This window comes from Tenrec ecaudatus, chromosome 18, assembly GCF_050624435.1.
Source record: "Tenrec ecaudatus isolate mTenEca1 chromosome 18, mTenEca1.hap1, whole genome shotgun sequence".
Taxonomy (NCBI): domain Eukaryota; kingdom Metazoa; phylum Chordata; class Mammalia; order Afrosoricida; family Tenrecidae; genus Tenrec; species Tenrec ecaudatus.
The window spans coordinates 8,791,532-8,813,182 of record NC_134547.1 but is presented as its reverse complement, the minus strand read 5'-3'; the positions used below and the strand labels follow the sequence as shown (position 1 = coordinate 8,813,182).

The 21,651-nt window shown below is 50.7% G+C and overlaps 2 protein-coding genes across 3 annotated transcripts; both read left to right on the top strand.

The window, feature by feature from the left end:
* The first annotated feature begins 10,309 nt into the window (after positions 1–10,309).
* BAX (BCL2 associated X, apoptosis regulator) lies at positions 10,310–14,160 on the top strand. Of its 2 annotated transcripts, XM_075538038.1 has the most exons (7): positions 10,310–10,464; positions 11,054–11,105; positions 11,189–11,335; positions 12,008–12,143; positions 13,279–13,383; positions 13,842–13,866; positions 13,943–14,160. In XM_075538038.1, the coding sequence occupies exons 1-7, from the start codon at positions 10,431–10,433 to the stop codon at positions 14,107–14,109; spliced, it is 666 nt and encodes a 221-aa protein (XP_075394153.1). In that variant the 5' UTR covers positions 10,310–10,430; the 3' UTR covers positions 14,110–14,160. The 2 variants fall into 2 exon arrangements, with proteins under 2 accessions (XP_075394153.1, XP_075394152.1); XM_075538037.1 differs by lacking the exon at positions 13,842–13,866 and having other exon boundaries at positions 10,311–10,464; positions 13,967–14,157.
* Positions 14,161–20,063: 5,903 nt separating this feature from the next.
* Positions 20,064–21,580, top strand: FTL (ferritin light chain). The gene is made up of 4 exons (XM_075537058.1): positions 20,064–20,388; positions 20,557–20,703; positions 21,067–21,192; positions 21,279–21,580. Exons 1-4 carry the CDS (start codon positions 20,287–20,289, stop codon positions 21,426–21,428), a joined length of 525 nt encoding a protein of 174 aa, XP_075393173.1. The 5' UTR covers positions 20,064–20,286; the 3' UTR covers positions 21,429–21,580.
* The last annotated feature ends 71 nt before the right edge of the window (positions 21,581–21,651 follow it).

The following is a 21,651-nucleotide window of genomic DNA, read 5'->3' as shown; positions in this document are numbered from 1 at the left end:
TCAGCTCCTCCATTTTGTTTTAAGCCCCATCTTTCTCCCAGGGAGCAGCTGGATGTTTCAAACTGCTGACCTTGCAGAAAGAAGCCCAACGTGGAAACATTATAGCACCAGGGCTCCTATAATAGGCATTATTAGCCTATTAAATGATCTATTTCTCCTCCCATGACTTTTAGAAGGTTGTGTTTTTTAAAGAATTTGCCCAGGCCAAGGAGGAACAGCCCCAGATGGCAAGTGGGCCTTTGCGTCTGCAGGGTTCCCTGGCACAGAGCATGGTGTGGGTGCCATTGGACTCAGTGGCCGTGCTTTTAATTTTTTTTTTTAAAAACACTTAAATAAAGAATCTTTTGGACTTCCAGGAAGATGGCGACAGAGTAACACATACCAGAAGGACTCCATAGAATTCAGTCCAGGAGAGTTGCTTAGAGGGAAAGTGAACATTTCTGGAGTCCAGGAGGAGTATCGTAAAGATAAGTAGGCACAGACCCACAAGGTTTTGAGGGGCTGGGGGCTTCTGGCTTACCACAGTGGAAGCTGGCTAGGGCTTGACCTTAGCCCAACCACTCTCTCTGCCGAAGCCAGTACCATTTGGAGCCCATGCAGGGGCCTTAATCTCAACACAGCCACAGCTTGCTGCTGCTTGCCTCGGGGCAGGGAATAAACCCTTGCAGCTCTATGGGCAGGGATCAGGGTTCAACTAAATTGTTACTTTTGTTTCCCTCTCTTCTCTATATCTCCCCACAGTCTCAGTGGGCTTACTTTTTTTAATGTATTTTCTCCTCTTTGTCTCTTTCCTGTTCTCTCACACTCCACAGCTGACCTCCAGACCACTCCCCTTAGCCTAGGGCACTTATGCCTGGGTCACACCCACCTAGGTGAGCTCCACCCTGTGTAGCTAGCCCAAGACTTGAGAAAGCCCTGCTGACCTCCACCAGGGGATACTCTGCCCAACTTCCTACCGGGAAATTCCTGCCTGTATGCCTGGGGGCCTAAGGAAGCTCGGCCAACACTCGTCAACGTTCCAAGCTGCTGCAGGAACCTCTTTCCAACCTCCACAACACCAAAGGAGGCAACTCACGAGCCTTCTGGGGCACTCCCCTGAGAGGAAAGCCACAGGAAGATAAAGTGGGAGGTTAATTCCACAGTGAAATTAGTTGTAGGCAGTTCGAAAAAGCATTCCTACAAGTCTCCCAGAGAGAGTCAGTGCTCTTCGACTCCCTGGAAAATGGCACCTGGCTCCTCTAAAACAAAAGGCAATGGCAAAAAATGTCCCAAACATAACAACATGCATAGAAGAAGCAGACATTGAGCTGCCACAGAAAGAAATTTTCAGAAAGCTGCTTGAAGTCATACAGGTTATGAGGGAAACAATACAGGAAAAGGATGAAATGATAGAGGAGATAAAAGCCATACACCAAAGGGAAATACAGGATCTTAGGAAGGAGATAACAAAAACCAGTAGCAGAAACACGAACCTCAAGAATCTACTGGAGGAAGCAGAGAACCACATCAGTGACTTGGAAGGCAGCCAAGCAGACTTTAACAAATGCGAACAAAAATCTAATGATATCATCAGAGAAGCTGAAGAAAACCTAAGAGCTATGTCTGATGCTAAGAAGCAGAAAAACATTAGAATTATTGGCTTCCCAGAGAAGACACAGCAAAGAAGTCATCTGCAACAATAGTGAGAGAATTCTTCGAGGAAAACTTCCCCAGCTTAATGAATGAAAACCAGGCAACCATTCAGGAGGCTGACAGAACACCAGCTAGACTGAATCCCAAGAAGTCACCAAGGCACATAATAGTTAAAATATCCAACTTTGAGGAAAAGGAGAAAATCATGAGAGCAGCTAGGGAAAAACAAGCAATCACATACAAAGGTTCCCAAATAAGAAGAATATGCTCAGACCTATCAGCAGAAACTAAGAATAAGAGGAGAGAGTGGAGTAACATATTCAAAAAACTGAAAGAAAACAACTGCAAACCCAAGAATACTCTACCCAGCCAAATTATTGATCAAGGTAGATGGAGAAGTGAGAGTCTTCCCAGACAAGGAAAAACTCAAAGAATACGTTAGAAGAAACCCAGCCCTACAAAAGATCCTTGCCAACCCAGTATGGGCAGAAGAACAACACTCACCAAGCATAAATAATAGACCACCACATAGAACAACCTCACCCAGAGAGCAACACAGAGAAAATAGACCCCAAGATAGCATTGGCTTAAGGATGGAAAGAAGTGAATGATACAAACACACACATACACATGCACTACATACTAATGAGAACGGAAAGTAGGAAAACACCCAATACAAAAGGTATAAGATGACATCACAGAGTCTGCAGATGAAGATAATAACCCTGAATATCAATGGCCTGAACTCAGGCATTAAAAGACTGAGACTAGCAGACTGGCTTAGAAAACACAACCCATCAATCTGCTGCCTACAGGAGACACATCTCAAAGCTACACACAAAAATAGGCTGATTTTCAAAGGCTGGAGAAAGGTATACCAAGCAAACAGCAAAGCAAAAACAGCAGGGTTTGCAATCCTAATCTCAGATAAAATTGACTTCAAAGTTCAAACCATAGAAAGAGATAAGGAGGGACACTATATAATGCTCAAGGGAATGGTAGACAACGAACCACTAAACATTGTACACATATATTCCCCGAATGAGAGACCCACTGAATATGTCAACCCAACACTCCAAAAGATGAAAAAAGAAATCTCAGCATCAACAATTATAGTGGGTGACTTCAATGCACCACTCTCTATGAAAGATAGATCACAGGAAAAGAAACTCAACAAGGAGACTAGACATCTAAACAATACAATTAGACAGTTTGACCTGATAGATATTTACAGAGTTTTTCATCTAAATATAAAAAATTCACATTCTTCTCAAGCTCACATGGCACATATTCGAAGATAGACCACACGCTGGGGCATAAGGCGAATCTACATAAGTTTAAGCACATTGATATCATACAGACCTCTCTCTGACCACTGTGCCATAAGGCTGGAACTCAACAAAAGGAAGACGAAGAAAACAAGAGCAAACAATTGGAAGATGAATAACTCTACTGCAAAAGGAGTGTGTACTGACACAGATCAGAGATAAAGCTAGTAAATTTCTAGAAACCAACAAAAATGAGCACACGACATACCAAAACTTTTGGGACACAGCAAAGGCAGTTATCAGAGGAAGTTTCATAGCAATACACGCACACCTGAGAAAGGAAGAGAGACTCATGATTGATATGCTGGCACAAAATTTACAACTAGAGCAGAGTCAGCAGGACAATCGTACTAAAAGCAAAAGAAAAGAAATAATAAAAATCAGGACTGAGATTCAGGAGAGGGAAAATTTTTAAATTTTGGAAAAAAAATAATGCTGCTAAAAGTTGGGTCTTTGAAAGGATAAACAGAATCGACAGACTGCTGGAAACCTAACCAAAGAAAGGTGGGAACAAATTTCAATATCAAGAATGAGGAACAAAAGAGGGGACAATATAACAGACCCTAATGAAATCAAAAGGATAATTACACAGTACTATTAAGGATTGTACTCCAATGAATTTAGCAACTTGGAAGACATGGACAAATTCTTGGGGGGAAAATATCCCTCCCTAGACTATCCTCGATGGACGTCATGAATCTCAACAGACCCATAGCAATAGAAGAAATAGACAAGGTTATCAAGGGATTACCAACAAAAATATCTCCTGGACCAGATGGCTTCACTGGAGAATTCTACCACGCATTTCGGGAAGAACTAACACCAATCCTACACAAACTCTTCCAGAACATAGAAAAATATGGCAACCCCCTGAACTCCTTCTATGAAGGTAGTGTAACTCTGACACCAAAACCAGGCAAGGATCCCACAAGAATCGAGAATGACAGACCAATATCCCTAATGAACATTGGTGCAAAAATCCTTAACAAAATATTGGTCAATAGAATTAAAAAGTATATAAAACAAATAATTCACCATGACCAAGTGGGATTCATACCAGGTATGCAGGGATGGTTCAACATACTAAAGAGCATTAATATCATCGGCCACATTGACATGAAAAACTGTAAGAACCACATGATATTGATAGATGCAGAAAAAGCATTCAACAACATCCAACACCAATTCCTGTTTAAGACACTTGAGAAGATAGAAATGGAAGGAAAATTACTCAATACAAGCTATATATGAAAAACCAACAGCCAACGTGGTAGTCAATGGAGAAAAGACTAACATAATCCCACTGAAAAAGGGGACCAGACAAGGATGCCCCTAGTCCCCACTCTTATTTAATATCATGCTGGAGGTTTTAGCTAACAGCATAATGCAAATAAAAGACATCAAAAGTATTCTTCTTGGGAAGGAAGAGGTGAAACTATCATTATTCACAGATGATATGATTTTATATATGGAAAATCCCAAAAGCTCCACAAGGGGAGTACTGGAAGCAATAGAGGAATTTGGCAGAGTGGCAGGATACAAGATCAACAAACAGAAGTCCATCGGACTTTTATACACATCGGATAATACCACAGAAGAGATCAAAAAGGTGGTACCCTTCACAATAGCCAAACACAAACTGAAATATCTAGGGATATACCTGACTAAAAGAACAAAAGATCTATATGGGGAAAACTGCAGAACACTATTACAAGAAATCAAGAGCAACTTCAACAAATGGAAGAACATCCCATGCTCATGAACTGGAAGACTCAATATGGTCAAGATGTCAATTCTGCCAAAAGCACTATATAAGTTTAATGCCATCCCGATACAATTACCCTCATCTTTCTTCAAAGAAATGGAAAAACTGATTACCAACTTCATATGGAGAGGGAAGAAGCTCAGAATTAGCAGAGAACTCCTCAAGAAGGACACAGTGGGAGGGCTTGCTTTACCTGACTTTAGCACATACTATGCAGCAACAGTGATGAATATCGCATGATATTGGTACAATGACAGATACTCAGACCAATGGAAAAGAACTGAAAACCCAGAAATAAAATCATCAGCATATAGACAATTGATCTTTGATAAGAACCCAGAAAATATCCAATAGGAAGAAAAAGCCCTCTTTGACAAGCAGTGGTGGGAAAAATGGATATTTACCTGCAGAAAAATGAAGCAAGACCCTTATCTCACTCCATGCACAAGAATAAACTCAAGGTGGATCACAGACCTTGAAGTTAAACTCCACACTATTAGGGCCACCAATGAGGGAATTGGGGCCAACTTGAGAACGTTGGCACAGGGAATACACAGGCTATCAGAAATAGGGAAGGACACAAACACAGAGAAGGCACAAATTGACAAATGGGATATACTGAAGATAGAACACTTGAGTACATCTAAAGAATTCACCAAGAGAGTAATAAGAGAGTCCATGGACTGGAAAAACATCTTTAGCAATGACACATCAGACAAAGACCTTATTACTAAACTCTACAATACCCTGCTAGCTTTCAAAAAGAAAAAACAAATTGCCCACTTGAGAGGTGGGCAAAGGACCTGAACAGAAGTTTCACAGGGGCAGAAATCCAAATGGCCAACAAACATATGAGAAAATGTTCCCGATCTTTAGCCATAAGAGAAATGCAAATTAAAACAACAATGAGGTACCACCGAACACCCTCAAAGATAGCCCAATTCAATAAATCAGAAAGCACCAAGTGTTGGAGGGGCTGTGGGGAGACAGGAACTCTCATCCACTACTGGTGGACCTGTAAGTATGCACAGCCATGATAGAAATCAATCTGGCCATATCTAAAACAGATGGAAATCGAGTTACCATACAATCCAGCAATCTCCCTACTGGGCATATACCCAGAGGAGGCAAGAAACAAACCACAGTCAGACATCCGTGCTCCAGTGTTCATTGAGGTACAGTTCACAATTGTGATGAGTTGGAAACAACCCAAATTTCCATCAACTGACGAGTTGATTAAAAAACTAAAAAGCAGTGATGAACGTATGAAGCACATTGCTGCATGTGAAGAACTGGAGGAAATCATGCTAAGCAAAGTAAGCCAAGCACAAAAGGACAAGTACAACATGAGTCCGCTGAGGTAAGCTTTAAAAAAAACTGTAAAGGGGCATAGGGAAAAAGCTACTGTATACAAACATTCTTGGGGTGAGGACCAGGTAGTATGGCAGGGACCAGACCAAATACAGGGATACATATGATGGACAACTAAAAAGGAGGTGGGGAAAGAAAAAAAAAATAAAAAGTAAATGGGTAGCAGGGCACAGGGCACTAACCCACCCAAGGGGAGGGTATTGTTTATATCTCCACAGAGAAAAAGGGACCAGACTTCAACCCAGTGCTCCAAGATGTGAATGCAACATGCCGGTGTGGAATAGGGAACCAGTGGAGAGGTCTGAGAGGTGGGCCCCAATCCCTACTACTCCGTGGATATCTGCCCCTCCCCCCAGAAGAATTTATTTCAAAGGACGGCATTGAATCTGCAGCTCCAGGAGAGGGACATATCTGATTGGAGCACACAGGAGCAGATGAAGGGGGAGGAGGAGAGAGTGGAGCACATCCTGGCCAACCAGGCCTTGAGGATGATGTTCCCGGTTAGAGCAGCCAGTCCACAGAGAGAACCACATGGCCTGCCCCACTATGAGACATGACATCCCTCACTGACCCATAGCCCTATTTGGATAACAGTGGTGACACAGTGTGGTAATTCCGCCCGATCTGATCCCACCACACCGAGGAAAAACACTAAGGGGGTACAACAGAACGGCAAGGGAATGGAGCGGCGAGGTCCCCAGGGGTTAGTGCTTAGTGCCCCATAGACTGGACTGGAAGACACTCCTAAAGGCCAACAGACAGTCCTTGAACTAACTACAAGCTTTTCTTTCTTGTTGTGTTTTGTTTCTGTCGTTGGTTTGTTGTTGTTTTGTTATATATTGTTGCTTGGCTTTGCTCGTTTTGTTTTGTGCATGTTATTATCTCCTCAGGTCTGTCTAAATAAGATCGACTGGATGAACAATTTGGAGGCGAAAACAATGGGGCCGACAGTTCCAGGGGGACATGGGAGAGGGGTAGGTGGGGGAAAGGTAGTGGTGTTAACAAACCCAGGGACAAGAGAACAACAAGTAATCCAAATCGGTAGTGAGGAGGGTGTAGCAGGCCTGGTAGGGCGTGATCAAGGGTAATGTAACCAAGAGGAATTACTGAAACCCAAATGAAGACAGAGCATGAGAGTGGGACAAGAGGAAAGTCAAAGGAAATAGAGGAAAGAGCTAGGAGACGAAGGGCATTTCTAGAAGTCTAAATAAAGGCATGTACATATGTAAATAGATTTATATATGAGGTTGGGGAAATAGATCTATGTGCATATATTTATAAGTTTAGTATCAAGGTAGCAGAAGGATATTGGCCCTCCGCTTGAGTACTCCCGCAATGCAAGAATACTTTCTTCTATTAAATTGGCATTCTATGATGCTCACCTTCCTGACACAACCACTGAAGACAAAGCGGGTGAATAAGCAAATGTGGTGAAGAAAGCTGTTGGTACCCAGCTATCAGACGATATAGCATCTGGGGTCTTAAAGGCTTAAAGGTAAATAAGCGACCATCTAGCTTAGAAACAACAAAGCCCACATGGAAGAAGCACACCACCCTGAGCGATCACGAGGTGTCAAAGGGATCAGGTATCAGGCATCATCAGAACAAGAAATCATATCATAGTGAATGAGAGGGGGAGTGCGGAGTGGAGACCCAAAGCCCATTTGTAGGCCACTGGACATCCCTTACAGAAGGGTCTCTGGGAAGAGACGAGCCAGTCAGGGTGTGATGTAGAAAAAATGAAAAGTACAATTTTCCTCTAGTTCCTAAATGCTTCCCCCACCCCCACTATCATGCTCCCAATTCTACCTTACAAATCTGGCTAGACCAGAGCATGTACACTGGTACAGATAGCAACTGGAGACACAAGGAATCCAGGCCAGATGATCCCTTCAGGACCAGTGGTGTCAGTGGCGATATTGGGAGGGTGGAGGGTAGGTTGGTTGGAAAGGGGGAACTGATTACAAGGATTTACATGTGACCTCCTCCCTGGGGGACGGACAACAAAAAAGTGGGTGAAAGGAGATGTAAGACGGTGCAAGATATGACAAAATAATAATATATAAATTATCAAGGGTTCATGAGGGAGGGGGAGGGGGGAGGGAGAGGAAAAATGAGGAGCTGGTGCCAGGGGCTTAGGTGAAGAGCAAATGTTTTGAGAATGATGAGGGCAATGAATATTCAAATGTGCTTTACACAATTGATGTATGTATAGATTGCGATAAGAGTTATATGAGCCTCTAATAAAACGATTAAAAAAGCAAAAACAAAATAATTGTCCCATTTCGTCTAACTTATCAAATGCCTCAGAAAAATGGTTCATGATGGGCTTTGTTAACCTTTCGGCATTCATGAGCTTGAGATTAGTTAAGTGTTCCTGGCCCTCTTTCATTTGAACATTAGTTATTTGTTTGAGTCTGTTTGTCCTGGGTCACCCTGGCTAGAGATGTATCCATTCTATTTATTCTTCCAGAGAACTAACTTTTGGTTTCATTGACTTTTCTCTGTTATTGATTTCCTGTTTTCAATCTCATAGGTCGACTTTCCTGTGTAAACCGCAGGCAAAAGTTGATGCTGACTCAAAGGAAGACAAGGGACCCTGAAAGACATGAAATAACAATAATCATCTCTAATTGACCAAGAATTCACAAGGGCGGCAGAGTTGGGGAGGGAGGGGGAAAGGGAGGAGCCGATACCAAGGACTCAAGGAGAAAGAGGATGTTTTGGAGATGAACATAGAAACATCTACACAAGTGTGCTTAATACAATTGAATGATGAATTGTTAGAAGATCCGTAAGAGCCCCCCCCCAATAAAATGATTAATTAAAAAAAGAGAAAGAGAGAGGAGCGGGGAGGAGGGGAAAAAACAGGACTTGCTGGAAAGGGCTTAAGTGGAGAGCAAATGCTTTGAAAATGATTAGGTCAAAGAATGTACAGATGTTTAAAAAAAAGAAGAATGTACAGATGTGCTTTATACAATTGATGTATGTATATATACGGATTGTGATAAGAGTTGTATGAGCCCCTAATAAAATGTTAAAAAAAATCAATCCAAGAGTAAGCAGAAGACAATAGAAACTAGAATAAAAAAGGAGTCAAAAAGTGAAACAAAGTATAATATGTCAAATTTTAACCTAACTATATCTGTACCAATTGCTTATTTGTAAGCTCAGGTTGAAGCTGAAGAAAATTAAAACAAGTCTACCTGAGGAAAAAAAAGAGAGAGAAAGAAATGGAGAACTACACAAGAGAAAAAATCCTGTAGGAAGGAGGCATAGCTGAGGAAATGAAGTTTCTTTTTTGGTTTGTTTGTTTTTTGTATGACTTGACTTTATTTCACACGAGGTGGTGGGCACAAGCAATCCCCCTCCAATAAAGTGGACAATCAGTTTCACTCAGAACATTTTTAATTTAAAAAATTAATCAATAAACAAGAACATGTGCAGGGCTGGATAGGACAGAGGTTGTACACTGGTACATATGAGGGCTGGAGGTACAGGGAATCCAGGGTGGATGATACCTTCAGGACCAAGGGTGTGAGGGGCGATGCTGGGAGAGCAGAGGGCTAGTGGGTTGGAAAGGGGGAACTGATTACAGGGGTCCACGTGTGACCTCACTGGGAGATGGACGGCAGAGAAGGGTGGGGAGGGAGACTCCAGATAGGGCAAGATATGACAAAATAACGATGTATAAATTACCAAGGGCACATGAGGGAGGGGGGAGCGGGGAGGGAGGGGAAAAAAAAGAGGACCTGATGCAAGGGGCTTAAGTGGAGAGCAAATGCTTTGAGAATGATTGGGGCAGGGAATGTATGGATGTGCTTTATACAATTGATGTATGTATATGTATGGATGGTGATAAGAGTTGTATGAGCCCCTAATAAAAGGTAAAAAAAGAAAAGAAAAAAAAAAGAATGACGAGGGCAACAAATGTATAAGGGTGCTTTGCTCCATTGATGTACGTATGGATTGTGATAAGAGTTGTATGAGCCCCAATAAAAATATTTATTAATTAAAAAAAACAAGAACATGTTTAATATTGCACGCTAAAAAAAAAAGAAAAAGAAAGTATCCATATTACAAAGCCTTTTGCAGACCTCTTTCCGAATGGGAGCGCCAAGGTCCCGCCGCGTGACGTCACCAAGCCCCGCCCACGGGGCGGGAAGAACAGACCACGTGCCCGGGGTGTCTCTGCGGGGCGCCGACGGCCACGGCCATATTGCGGGGCGGCCACGTGATGGACGCACGTTCAGCGGGGCGGTCACGTGACCGGGCGCGCTGCGGCCGGGGCCGAGCGGACCCGGCGAGAGGCTGCAGCGGCGGGAGCGGCGGTGATGGACGGGTCCGGGGAGCAGCCCAGAGGCGGGGGTGAGACGGGAGGCCGGCGGGCGGGAGGAGGGCGAGCCCCCCCTCGCCGGCCGGCCCCTGGATCCCTCCGACCGGCCGCGGGCTGTGCGCTGTCCAAGCACTCCGGGCGAGAAACTCCCTGGCCGGGCGCTGCCAGCCTCCAGCCCCCAGCCCCGTCCCCTCCGGGGACCCCCGGCCCCCGCGCCCCGATCCCTCTCGGCCCGGCGCCCTCCGACTCCGGAGAGCCTGTGGGCTCCAGCGTGCAAGCCTCGGGACAGGCCCGGGCTTGTCTGGGCATCACTTCCTGCCGCTGCCCCTGTGGGAGGGGCGCGTCCCGCCCCTGCCCCCTCAGGCCAGGGGTCTGGATGCTTGGAAGGGTCCCTCGGCCTCCTCGCTTGGAAATAAGTTCGCTTCAAGCCCAGGCTCTGGCCTCATTCTCCCTCAGGGACCCAGCTTTCTTGCCCCCCCGCCCCAGTTACTTTACCGACTACAGACCCCCGGGATCCCTAGCCCCTACCCTGTGCTCCTTGAAGAGCCATGAGCCTCCCCTGCCCTCTGGTTCTCCCAGGGACCCAGACTCCAGCCATCTCTTCCCTCCTTTCCCCTCCAGGGCCTACCAGCTCTGAGCAGATCATGAAGACAGGGGCCCTGTTGCTTCAGGGGTGAGTTGAAGGGCCGATTATCGGAGAGCGAATGTGAGACGGGGCACCCCGTTCTGATTCTGCACCCCTCACTCCATTCCTAGTTTCATCCAGGATCGAGCAAAGCGGATGGGAGGAGAGACGCCCGAGCTGGCCCTGGAACGGGGACCCCAGGACCCCTCCACCAAGAAGCTGAGCGAGTGTCTCAAGCGGATTGGGGATGAGCTGGACAGTAACTTGGAGTTACAGAGGTGTGACTGTTGGGACCCACGAGGCCACGCCCCTAGCCCCTCCCTCCTCTCTCAGAACCAGGCTCTCCCACCTCCATCCTCCTTGCTCAAATACTGCTGTTCCCTGAGACGCTCCCACCCTTCCCCCTCCTCCCTCACCCAGTGCTCAGCCCAGCCTTCTGGACTTTAAACCCTCTCCTCCTCTTCCTCCCTGTCATGATCCCGGGACTCACAGCACCACAATGTAGGGTGTCTGAAGCAGTATATCTTTATAGGGGCGGACAGCCTCTCCTTGTGCCCAAGGGGCGTCTGGTGGGCTTGAACTACCCACCTTGCGGTTAGCAGTTCAATGCTGTTTAATCCACCGCACCACTGGGGTTCCTTTGCTCTTCCCCTTCTTGTAAGGAAGGAACCCTAATGTTGGAGCGGTTGTGTGTTGGGCCGCTAACTGCGTGGTCAGCAGTTCGACACCAACAGCCGCTGCATAGGAGAAAGGGGGAGACTTTCGACTCCAGTAAAGAGTTGGAGCCTCAAAGTCCACTGGTTGGTTTGGAATCATACCCCCACCTGCCCCCATCTCCCATCTTGTCCCATCCCTGGCCTGGCTTGGGTTGCTGTCTCCTGTTTTGTGGTGGGAAGCAGGGGTCGGTCCTGGGCCTGGCGCCCCCAGCACGGCACCTCTCTTTCCCGCAGGATGATTTCTGCCGTCGACACGGACTCCCCCAGAGAAGTCTTCTTCCGAGTGGCCGCCGAGATGTTCTCTGACGGCAACTTCAACTGGGGCCGAGTGGTTGCCCTGTTCTACTTCGCCAGCAAGCTGGTGCTCAAGGTGGGCAAGCCTCGGGGTGCAGCCTGTCAACCCTGGGGAGCCTGGGCCCCGGTTGCTCAAGTCCTAAGTGGTCCCCGGAGGGAAGGGCCGGTGGCTGCTCCTTCACTTAGCTACTCATTCAACAAATATACTTCAGGCCGACTGTGTGCTCCAGGAGCGCAGCCGTGAACAAGAAAGGCTGAGTACCCCGTTTTCATGGGGCTCCCATTGTAGAAGGCAAATGAGGTGATGGGATTGAGAAAAAGGGGGGCTGGTGACCTCGTGCGTTCCAGTTGGGCTGCTAAATGTGAAACTGGTGGTTCCAAGCCACCAGCCACCCCTCGAGAGAAAGATGAGACATTCTACTCTCATGAGTTACAGTCTCAAAAAAAAAGTTGGTATCAAAATCCCAGGGGGGTGGTTCTACGCTGCCCCCCTAGGGTCACTATGAGTCAGCATGGCAGTGAGTTTGAGGGGCTTTATTCCTGGGGCGGGCAGCCCTGGGGTAAGGCCAACCTTGGTGTGTCCAGCAGCAGCTGGAAGGCCCGTGTGGCTGGGGCAGAGTGAGCCATAGGGAGTAGGCTGCAGGTGAGGGCAGGGTCGGTGAGGGGCAGATATTGAGTGGGGGCCTGTTGGACCCCTTTGTAAGGGTTTGAGTTTTATGTCGGGAGAGACATGAGTGGCTGGTTTTAAGCAGGTGGATAAGATGATGCGATAAGCGCAGCTAGAAGAGGAAGGGGCGGTGCAGATGCTTAAGCGCTCCTTCAAACTCACAGGCGCCTCAGAAGAGAAGCCTGGCAATCAGTTCCTTGAAAACCGCGCGGGCCCGCAGTTCTACTCTGCACCACACGAGGCCGCTGTGCCGCATGGTGGACTCTGGTAGCCCAGGGAGGAAGGTGTAAACTGGAATGCAGGTTGTCCATGAAATGGGAACTTCATGGAATTGCGTGTGTTTGCCCCAAGGGCCCTAGGGAGCCGCAGAAGGCTGTGGAACAGGGCTCCTGGTACTGGTATAATCCAGTCCATGGGAACTGCACTGGGATTGGGGGCAGGAAAGAGATCGCATGGGGACAGCACCCGGAAGGGACGCAGAGGTTCGGAGAGGAGGCTTGGGGCCTGCTGTTGTTGTCCCCCAACACCTGCCCACTCCCCACAGGCCCTCTGCACCAAGGTGCCAGAGCTGATCAGGACCATCATGGGCTGGACGCTGGACTTCCTGCGGGAGCGACTGCTGGGCTGGATCCAGGACCAGGGTGGTTGGGTGAGGCCTCCAATCCTCTTCCCCTCTGGCCTCGCCTCCTTTGAGACCCTACCTCCCCTCCCCACCGTCCAGCACCCCCCCCCCCACGAGGGTATCTCTCCATTCCCACTCCTCACAATGCCACCTAGCTCTTGACTCTGACCCATGACCTCCTGGTGACCTGTGACCTCCCCCCTCCCCACCAAGCCACTGGTGCCTCCTGACTTCTAGAATGCCCCAAGCTCATAGAACCCTCGAACCCCCAGCCCCGTAGCTCCTATTCATGTCAGGGCTGGAGCCCGGGGGTTCAGTGGTTAGAGCTCCTGCACGGTCAGCAAGTTTGAACCCCTACCAGCGGCTCCTGGGCACCTGAGCCTGTCCATCTGTCCCTCCCTCCCTAGAGCTTCCTTCACAGCCTCGGAAACCCCCTGGGGCTGTTCTGTCCTGTCCCCACCCATCTCCCAGAGACCCTAGAGCAGGGGGTAAATCTCAGCACTTCACCCCGCCCCCTGACCTCGCCTTGTCCAGCCCCCTGACCTCTCCTGGCCCGACCCCGCTCCCTCGCTGGAGTTTGCGGGAGGAGTGACTGCTGCCCTCACCCCAGGACGGCCTCCTCTCCTACTTCGGGACCCCCACGTGGCAGACGGTGACCATCTTCGTGGCCGGTGTGCTCACCGCCTCGCTCACCATCTGGAAGAAGCTGGGCTGAGACGGCCGGAGGCCTTGGACTGTGTCTTTTATGCATAAATTATAACCTTTGGGGGGGGCCGGGGGTGTGTGGGCATTTTTCTTACTTTTTTAATTATTGGGGTGGGTAGGTAGGGCGGCCTGGGGGCAGGCAATAAACCTCCTTTAGGTCTTATGTCTGAGGCTCCCATGCTGTCGCCCCCTGCGGGACCCCTTCCCTGGCTCTGGCTCAGGAACTAGTGCGCCCTGCCCACAGCCCCACCCTGTCCGCCTGGCGCGGAGCGTACTAGGTGCTCTGAGGGCCCAGATGGAGGGTTCCCAGCTCTACACTGACCTCCACCCATCTCTAGCCCCCTCCTTGGGCTCTGTCTCTGGGTATTTGTTCTTTCTCACTGGATCTCTCCCCACCCCCAGGTCTCTACCCTTCCCTCTCTGGTTTCTCTCTCTAGCTTTCTGTCCCCTTCTCTCTCTGAGGTTACCCCCTCCTCCTACATCTTGTTCCCTTCTCTCTCAGTCTCTTCTCTCACTGGGTCTCTGTCTCCCTCTCTCTGGGTCTCTGCCCCCCCCCCCGTCTCTGAGTCTCTGTCCCCACCCACCCCTCTCTGTGTCTCTGTCTTCCCTCTTTCTCTGAGTCTCTGATCCCCTCTCTTTCTGGGTCTCTATCCCCCTCTCTTTCTGGGTCTCTGTCCCCCATCTCTCTCTGGGTCTCTCCCTCTTTTTCTGGGTCTCTGCCCCCCCTCTCTCTGAGTCTCTGTCCCCACCCATCCCCTCTCTTTCTGGGTCTCTGCCCCATCTCTCTGGGTCTCTATCCCCCTCTCTTTCTGGGTCTCTGCCCCCCATCTCTCTCTGGGTCTCTGCTCCCCTCTCTCTGGGTCTCTGTCCCCACCCATCCCCTCTCTTTCTGGGTCTCTGCCCCATCTCTCTGGGTCTCTATCCCCCTCTCTTTCTGGGTCTCTGTCTCCCTTCTGAGTCTCCTCTCTCTGGGCCCCCCTACCCCACTCCAGGCTTCCATCCCTCGCACATGGATGTTTTTGTCCTGTCTGATTCCACCTCTCCACACCCTCTGCTCTCAGTCCCTCTCCTCATCCTCTTGCCCGCCCTTCCTCGGGCCCCACCCCCACCCCAGGGACATTTTCCAGGTGCCTTTGCTGCAGCTGTGGCTGTCTGAGGGCCAAAGGTCTCTAGGCTGAGGTTTGGCCATTGGTCAATTAGTAACTACAGGTCCTCCTGGCCAGGTGGCGGCCCCTCCTCCCTCCCCACAGGGCCTCTCCCTAAGTCCTTGAAGGCCACTAAGTCAGGTCCCAAGACCTAAGGAGTGGAGGCCCTGCCACTGACCCAGATAGGGAGCGGGGGAACACGAGGCGGCCTCAGTCAGGATCCATTCCTGGGGAAACGGAAAAGATTTTAGGTTGGTTTCCAAACCTGGGCCTATTAGAGGAAGTGGGGTGGTGGGGGCGGGGGGCACCGGCTTGGTTCCAAGGGCCCCGGGTCAGGCCAGGGTCAGACCAGCCCGCAGCCCCCACAGGATGAAGTCAGCAGCAGCCTCTCCCATCCTGGGTCCTGGGCCCCTTCCTCCCGAGCTGAGCTCACCATGACTCAGCACCATTGTGCCTGGCCCGGCACCAGCAGGCCCCTCACTGTCCGGTGTCAGCCAGGGGATTCTGCCAAGTCATCCTGACCACCCCAGCAGGACAGAGCTGCCCCACAGGGGTTTCCTTGACGGCAGCCTGGCCAGGCCTGTCCCCTTGAGCTGGGGTTTGAACTGCTGACCTGGCCCACAGTCTCCTGAAAGCCAAAGCCCAACCAACCGCATGCCCACCTCGTTGATTCTAATTCAGGGGGTCACCCCGTGGGACAGTAGAGCCGCCCCCACCAGCTTGGCTTTCCAAGGCTGCCCATTTTCACAGAAGCCGACTGCCTCCTCGCTGGGAGCTGCTGGCAGGTCCGAACTGCCCACCTTGTGGTGGTGGTCATGGTTGGTTGCTCTCCAGTCTGTTCCGACGTAGAGCAAACAGAACGATACACCGCCTGGCTCAGCCTGCACCGGCCTCACCATCTTAAATTCTTAAGTTAGCCCATTGTGGCCACCAGCCCCGTCTTAATCCACCTTGTCCAAGGCCTGCCTTCCTCTTCCTCGCCGCCCCGCCAACATTACTAAGGCACGGTGTCCTTCTCCAGAGACGGGTCTCTGCTGAGAACATGTCCAAAGTATGTGAGACCGACGTCTCCCTATCGTAGCCTCTAAGGAGCACTCTGGTCTTACGTCTTCCAAGACGGATCTGTTTGTTCTTTTGGTTAGTTACTCTGTAACTCAGAGCCACAGGATTGGTTCTGTCTCACAGCACCCCTACGTGGAGGAGTGGACCAGCCCCACGGGTTAAAATCTTGATGGAACTATAAGGCAACAATACTCCGAAAGTCAGCTGGTAGGCTTGAACTGCCAGCCTTTCAGTGCCCCACCCCCCGCCCCAGTGCCTAACTCAGAGCGCCCCTAGGGTCTCCTTTCACCCCTTCCCAGAAAACAACCCAGTGCCATTGAGTCCATTCCGACGCATAGGGGTCCTCAAACTTTTTCAACGGGGCCAGGTCACTGTCCCTCAGACCCATTGGAGGGCCGGACTATACTTAAAAAAAAAACAACTGAACAAATTCCTATGCATGGTGCACATATCTTATTTTGAAGTGAAAACCGAAACGGGGCAAAAACACCCGGAGGGCCAGATAAATGTCCTCGGCGGGCCACATGTGGCCCGCGGGCCGTAGTTTGAGGACCCCTGCTAAAGAGTTCCCCAAACTGTCCATCTTTGTGGAAGCAGTAGCCAGCATGGCTGGTGGGGTCGAACCAGTGACCTTGCACCTAGGAGGTCAATGCTGATCCCACCACCTGCACTCCGTTAGGGACACCCATGCACCAGCCCAGCCCTGGCTCCTGCAGATCCCCGGGTTGAAGGGTTACCCAATATGGTATGGGTGGGGGGCTGGGCTGCCAAGATGGAAGCAGGCCCGGCCCTCCCTCCCCTTGTGCCGACTGCTCCCCTGCCACCTGCGTGTCAAGCTGTCATCCTTGGGGCTCCTTCCTCCACCCAACAAGGAGCGATAGTTAAGTGGCACTCAGATGCCTCAGAAAGGTTGGTGCTTCAAACCCACCAGCAGCCCCGGGGGAGAGAGGACCTACCTTTGTAAAAATGCCAACCTGGAAACACCCGGAGAGCAGTGCTACTCTGTAACACAGGGTCACCATGAACGAGAAATTGATTTGCTGACACCCACAACAACAACCACCTGTGTACCCCAGGGGAGCTCCTTGAGAAGAGGTCCCGGTGGGAGCCAGCTCTGCCTGTGCCCCCCAGGCAAGGAGCCTGGCTCACAAATGCAACCCCACCACCACTGGAAAAAAAAAAAGGACTGAAACATGCAGTTTTTCCTCCTGGGTCCTCAGTTGCTCCTGGTTTCAAGACTCTGAAGCAGCTGCATTTACATTGGGGTAGGGCACCCGAAAGCACTGGGGGAGCATCCTTCAGGGCCAGAGAGAACCCAGCCTCTTGGGGCTGCCCACAAAACACAGAAATAAAAATCCCTCCTTGCTTTTGCATCCATTCCAACTCTGAGACTCGGGCGGGAGGGAACTGCCTCGAGGAGTTGGTTCCAAAGAGACAAAGCATTCTGGGAGCAGCTCCAGTTCTTCTTTGGTGGGGGGGGGGCTGTTGGTGGGCTTGACCCCCTGACCTAAGGCTCTTTGGCACCAAAATGTCCAGGAAATGGAAGCCAAGGGACACTTCTGTCCCCAAAGCTCTAATGATGTCATTCCACTCACCTCAATCTCCATTCCCAGGAGAGTACTAAAAGTGGAATCAATTAAAAACAAAACCAGAACCCAATGCCAAAGATCGCATCCTTTTGTTTGCCGGTGAGTCAGACGGAGTTGAACTGCTCCTTGGGGTTTCTTAAGATTACTCTGAGCTTTAGGGAGGAGGCCAATAGAGTAGGAGCTAAGCTTTAGGTTGCTAACTACAAGATCAGCAGTTCAAAAGCTTCCAGTTTCTCCGAGGGAGAAAGAGGAGTCCTTTCTACTCCCGGGAAGAGTTTCAGTCTTGGAAACTCACCGGGGCAGTCCCTGTACGGTTGCTGTGAGTGGCCTCCACTCCATGGCAGAGTAGGAGCCCACAGCCTCATCTTTCTCCCACAGAGTGGCTGGTTGGGTTCGAACCCCTGACTTTTCCGGTTAGTGGGCCACTGCTTAACCCACTGCACCACCAGGGCTCTTTAGGAAAACAGCCACCGTGTAGGTGGCTTCCTACAGGGAAGAACTGCCCCTGTGGGTTTCCCAGATGCTAACTCTTTAGAGCTTCATTGTTCTCCCCTGAATCAGCTGGCTGGTGGTTTCGATTGGCTAATTTGGGGTTAAGAGCCTCACCTGTAATCAATCCACTACACCACCAGGCCTCCAGCTACAGAAACTCATTCACTTTCGCTGCCAGTGAGTGGATTCCAACTCACAGGACAGGGCAGAACTGGCCCTGGGGGTTTCTGGGAGGTGACAACTCTTAGGGGAGTGGAAAACCTCATCTTTCTCTGGAGAGACTGCTGGTGGCTTCTTACTGCTGACCTTTCCATTAGCCAGCCTAATGCATAACCACTAGGCCACCAGCAGGGCTCCCTGCAGGAGTTCTTTAAAATAGCCTGAAGCCGAACCCATGACAATGGTCTACATGTAGTGTAATCCCTTCCCTGGGGGATGGACAACAGGAAAGTGGGTGAAGGGTGACCAGTCAGTATAAGACGTGAAAAAATAATAATTTATAAATTATCACGGGGTTCTTGTGGGAGGGAGGGGGGAAATGCGTTGATACCAAGGGCTCAAGTAGAAAGAAAATGTTTTGAGACTGATGGCAACAAAATGTACAACTGTGCTTGACGCAACGGATGTATGGACTGTGATAAGAGTTGTGTGAGTCCCCAATAAAGCGATTTTTTAAAAGTAATAAAATAAAATAGCTCTGAAGTGTCTTCGGGGCCCAGAAAACTTTTCCAGGCCTCTCCCCATCCCTACCCCCAATGCCGCTTCTCACGAAGGCCCCATGGTGGTAGTGGCTGGTGCTGCCCGATCTATTGAGACTCATGGAGTTTAGAACTGACCTATCAGGCTTTCTAGAATGTAACATTTTAGGGGGGAGGGGGGAGGCTTGGTGGCCCAGTGGTTAAGCACTGGGCTGTGAATCCAAAGGATGGCGGTGCAAACCCATGAGCTGCCCCCGTGCCATGAGAGAAAGATGAGACAGTTGGCTTTCCTAAAAGTCTTGGAAACTATGGGGCAGTTTTACCCTCCCTTTATAAAAGTTTCTAGGTGTCTCCACACACTCTACCTTCAACACTCCCATCTGCAAATTCAAGTGAAGGGCCTGGCAATGCCCACACTTCCAGGGTAGGCCTCTAAAGGAAATGCAGATTTTCCCAAATCCCACGCCTACCGCTCTGCCACTCTAAATCCCAGCGGGGTCCCCGGGGTGGGGGGTCGGGTTGGGGGCTCTCTGCTGGCCCAGCGACCTTCCAGATGCCCTGGAGTCACCCCGCTCCTTAAGTCCATGCTCTCAGAAACAAAAATGTTACTGATTTCCCTCAAACAGATCCAAGTCCCCAATATCAAATGCCACGTCTCTCAGTTCCCTCTAAGATCTCCCATTCTCCAAAAGTGTATTCCCAGAATCTACAGAATCCTCCTTATGAGCCCAGCACCCGCTGGCACCCCGGGAGCGGGCTAAGAACAACCTTTGCCCCGCTCCCCACCCCCCAGCCCCCTTGATTTCACAACAGCCTTGTGCTCCAGGCGCGTGACTCTACCCCCAGGGCGGAGGGGCGGGGGCGGGAGCGGGTGGGGGTGGGGAAATCCGGACGCCTATTTGCCTCTGATTGGTCACGCATGGGCTCAAATCCCGCCTCCCGCCGTCGCGGATTGGCCGATCGCTCGGCCTAAACGCCCCGCCTCCGGGGTCCGTCGTCTATAAAAGGCGCCGTCCTCCCGCCAGCCCCGCTAAGCTCGCCCGGAGGTCCCGAGGATCTGTGTCTTGCTTCAACAGTGTTTGAACGGATCAGGTCCGGGGACTCCCTGCCGCCAACCCTCCGCCACGCAACAGGTTTCTTTCCGCAAGTAACTTGGGGACCAGCTTCTCGGCCAGCCCCTCCTCTTGGGACCAGCGGACACTTTTATTTGGCGTGCAGTGACCTCCAAACCGACGCATCATGAGCTCTCAGATCCGTCAGAATTATTCCGCCGACGCGGAGGCCGGCGTCAACCGTCTGGTCAACCTGCACCTGCAGGCCTCTTACACCTACCTCTCTCTGGTAAGGGGCTCCTGGCCGCGCCCCGGCCCACGTTTCCCCCCCAGGTCTGCGCACTAACAGCGGCCTCTGCGCAGGCGCGGCTCTTTGTCTTGCAGGCCAGCGGGAGGGCGGGGTCCTTCAGGCCGGCCAGGCCTCCCGTTATCCTTTGTCCCTTCCCTCTCCCCGCAGGGCTTCTTTTTCGACCGCGACGATGTGGCCTTGGAAGGCGTGGGGCACTTCTTCCGCGAGCTGGCGAAGGAGAAGCGCGAGGGGGCCGAGCATCTCTTGAAGCTGCAGAACCAGCGCGGCGGCCGCGCCCTCTTCCAGGATGTGCAGGTTCGTAGCGAGTGGCCAGTAGGCCCGTCTCCCATCTCCCAGGCGGCCTTTGCGCAAGGGACCTCTTGACTTGGGTCTTACAGGAGTGCTGCACGTGTTCTTTGGGAAATCGAGTTCGGTTTTGTGCAGGATGCTTGCTTTGGGCTGGGAGTGGAGACGCTGCGTTATAAAGTGGCCGGCCCAGCTGCTAGGCTGGGAGACAAGAGTTGTGTGTGCGGGAAGGGGTGGGCTAGGGTATGGTGGGGAGGAAACTCAAAAGTTCCTAGCGGGTTAGATCCCTTAGCCCCAGGGAGTTCTGGGAAATGTAGGTGTAGGTCTTGGCCTGCCCATGGTCAAAGGCGAGTCGTCTCTTTGCACCTCCAGAAGCCGTCTCAAGATGAGTGGGGTCGAACCCTGGACGCCATGGAAGCTGCCCTAGCCCTGGAGAAAAAACTCAACCAGGCTCTTCTGGACCTGCATGCCGTGGGGTCCACTCACACCGACCCTCATGTAAGTGCCCGCCTCCTTCGCTTTAACCCCGCCCCTAGGGTTGAAGAGTAAGCGGGCCAGATTTCTTAAATTCCCTTCTCCCGCAGCTCTGTGACTTTCTGGAGAACCACTTCCTGGACAAGGAGGTGAAACTCCTCAAGAAGATGGGCGACCACCTGACCAACCTCCGCAGGGTGGCCAGCCCCCAGGCCGGCCTGGGCGAGTATCTCTTCGAGAGGCTCACTCTCAAAGACTAGGAACCTGCGGCACCAAGCCACCTGCCCGGGGCCCTCTGCCTCCCCACGGCCGGCCTTAGCCCCTCTGCCTGAACCCGTCCGCAGTGCCACCGCCCTGGAGCCCCTCCCCAGCTGGGGACCAAATGGAAACAATAAAGCTTTCTTTTGCAGCAGCCGCTTGTGTGTTGTGGAGTGTTACTGTTAATCCTAGGGTCTTATCTTTTAGCAGCATTGGCAGAGAAAA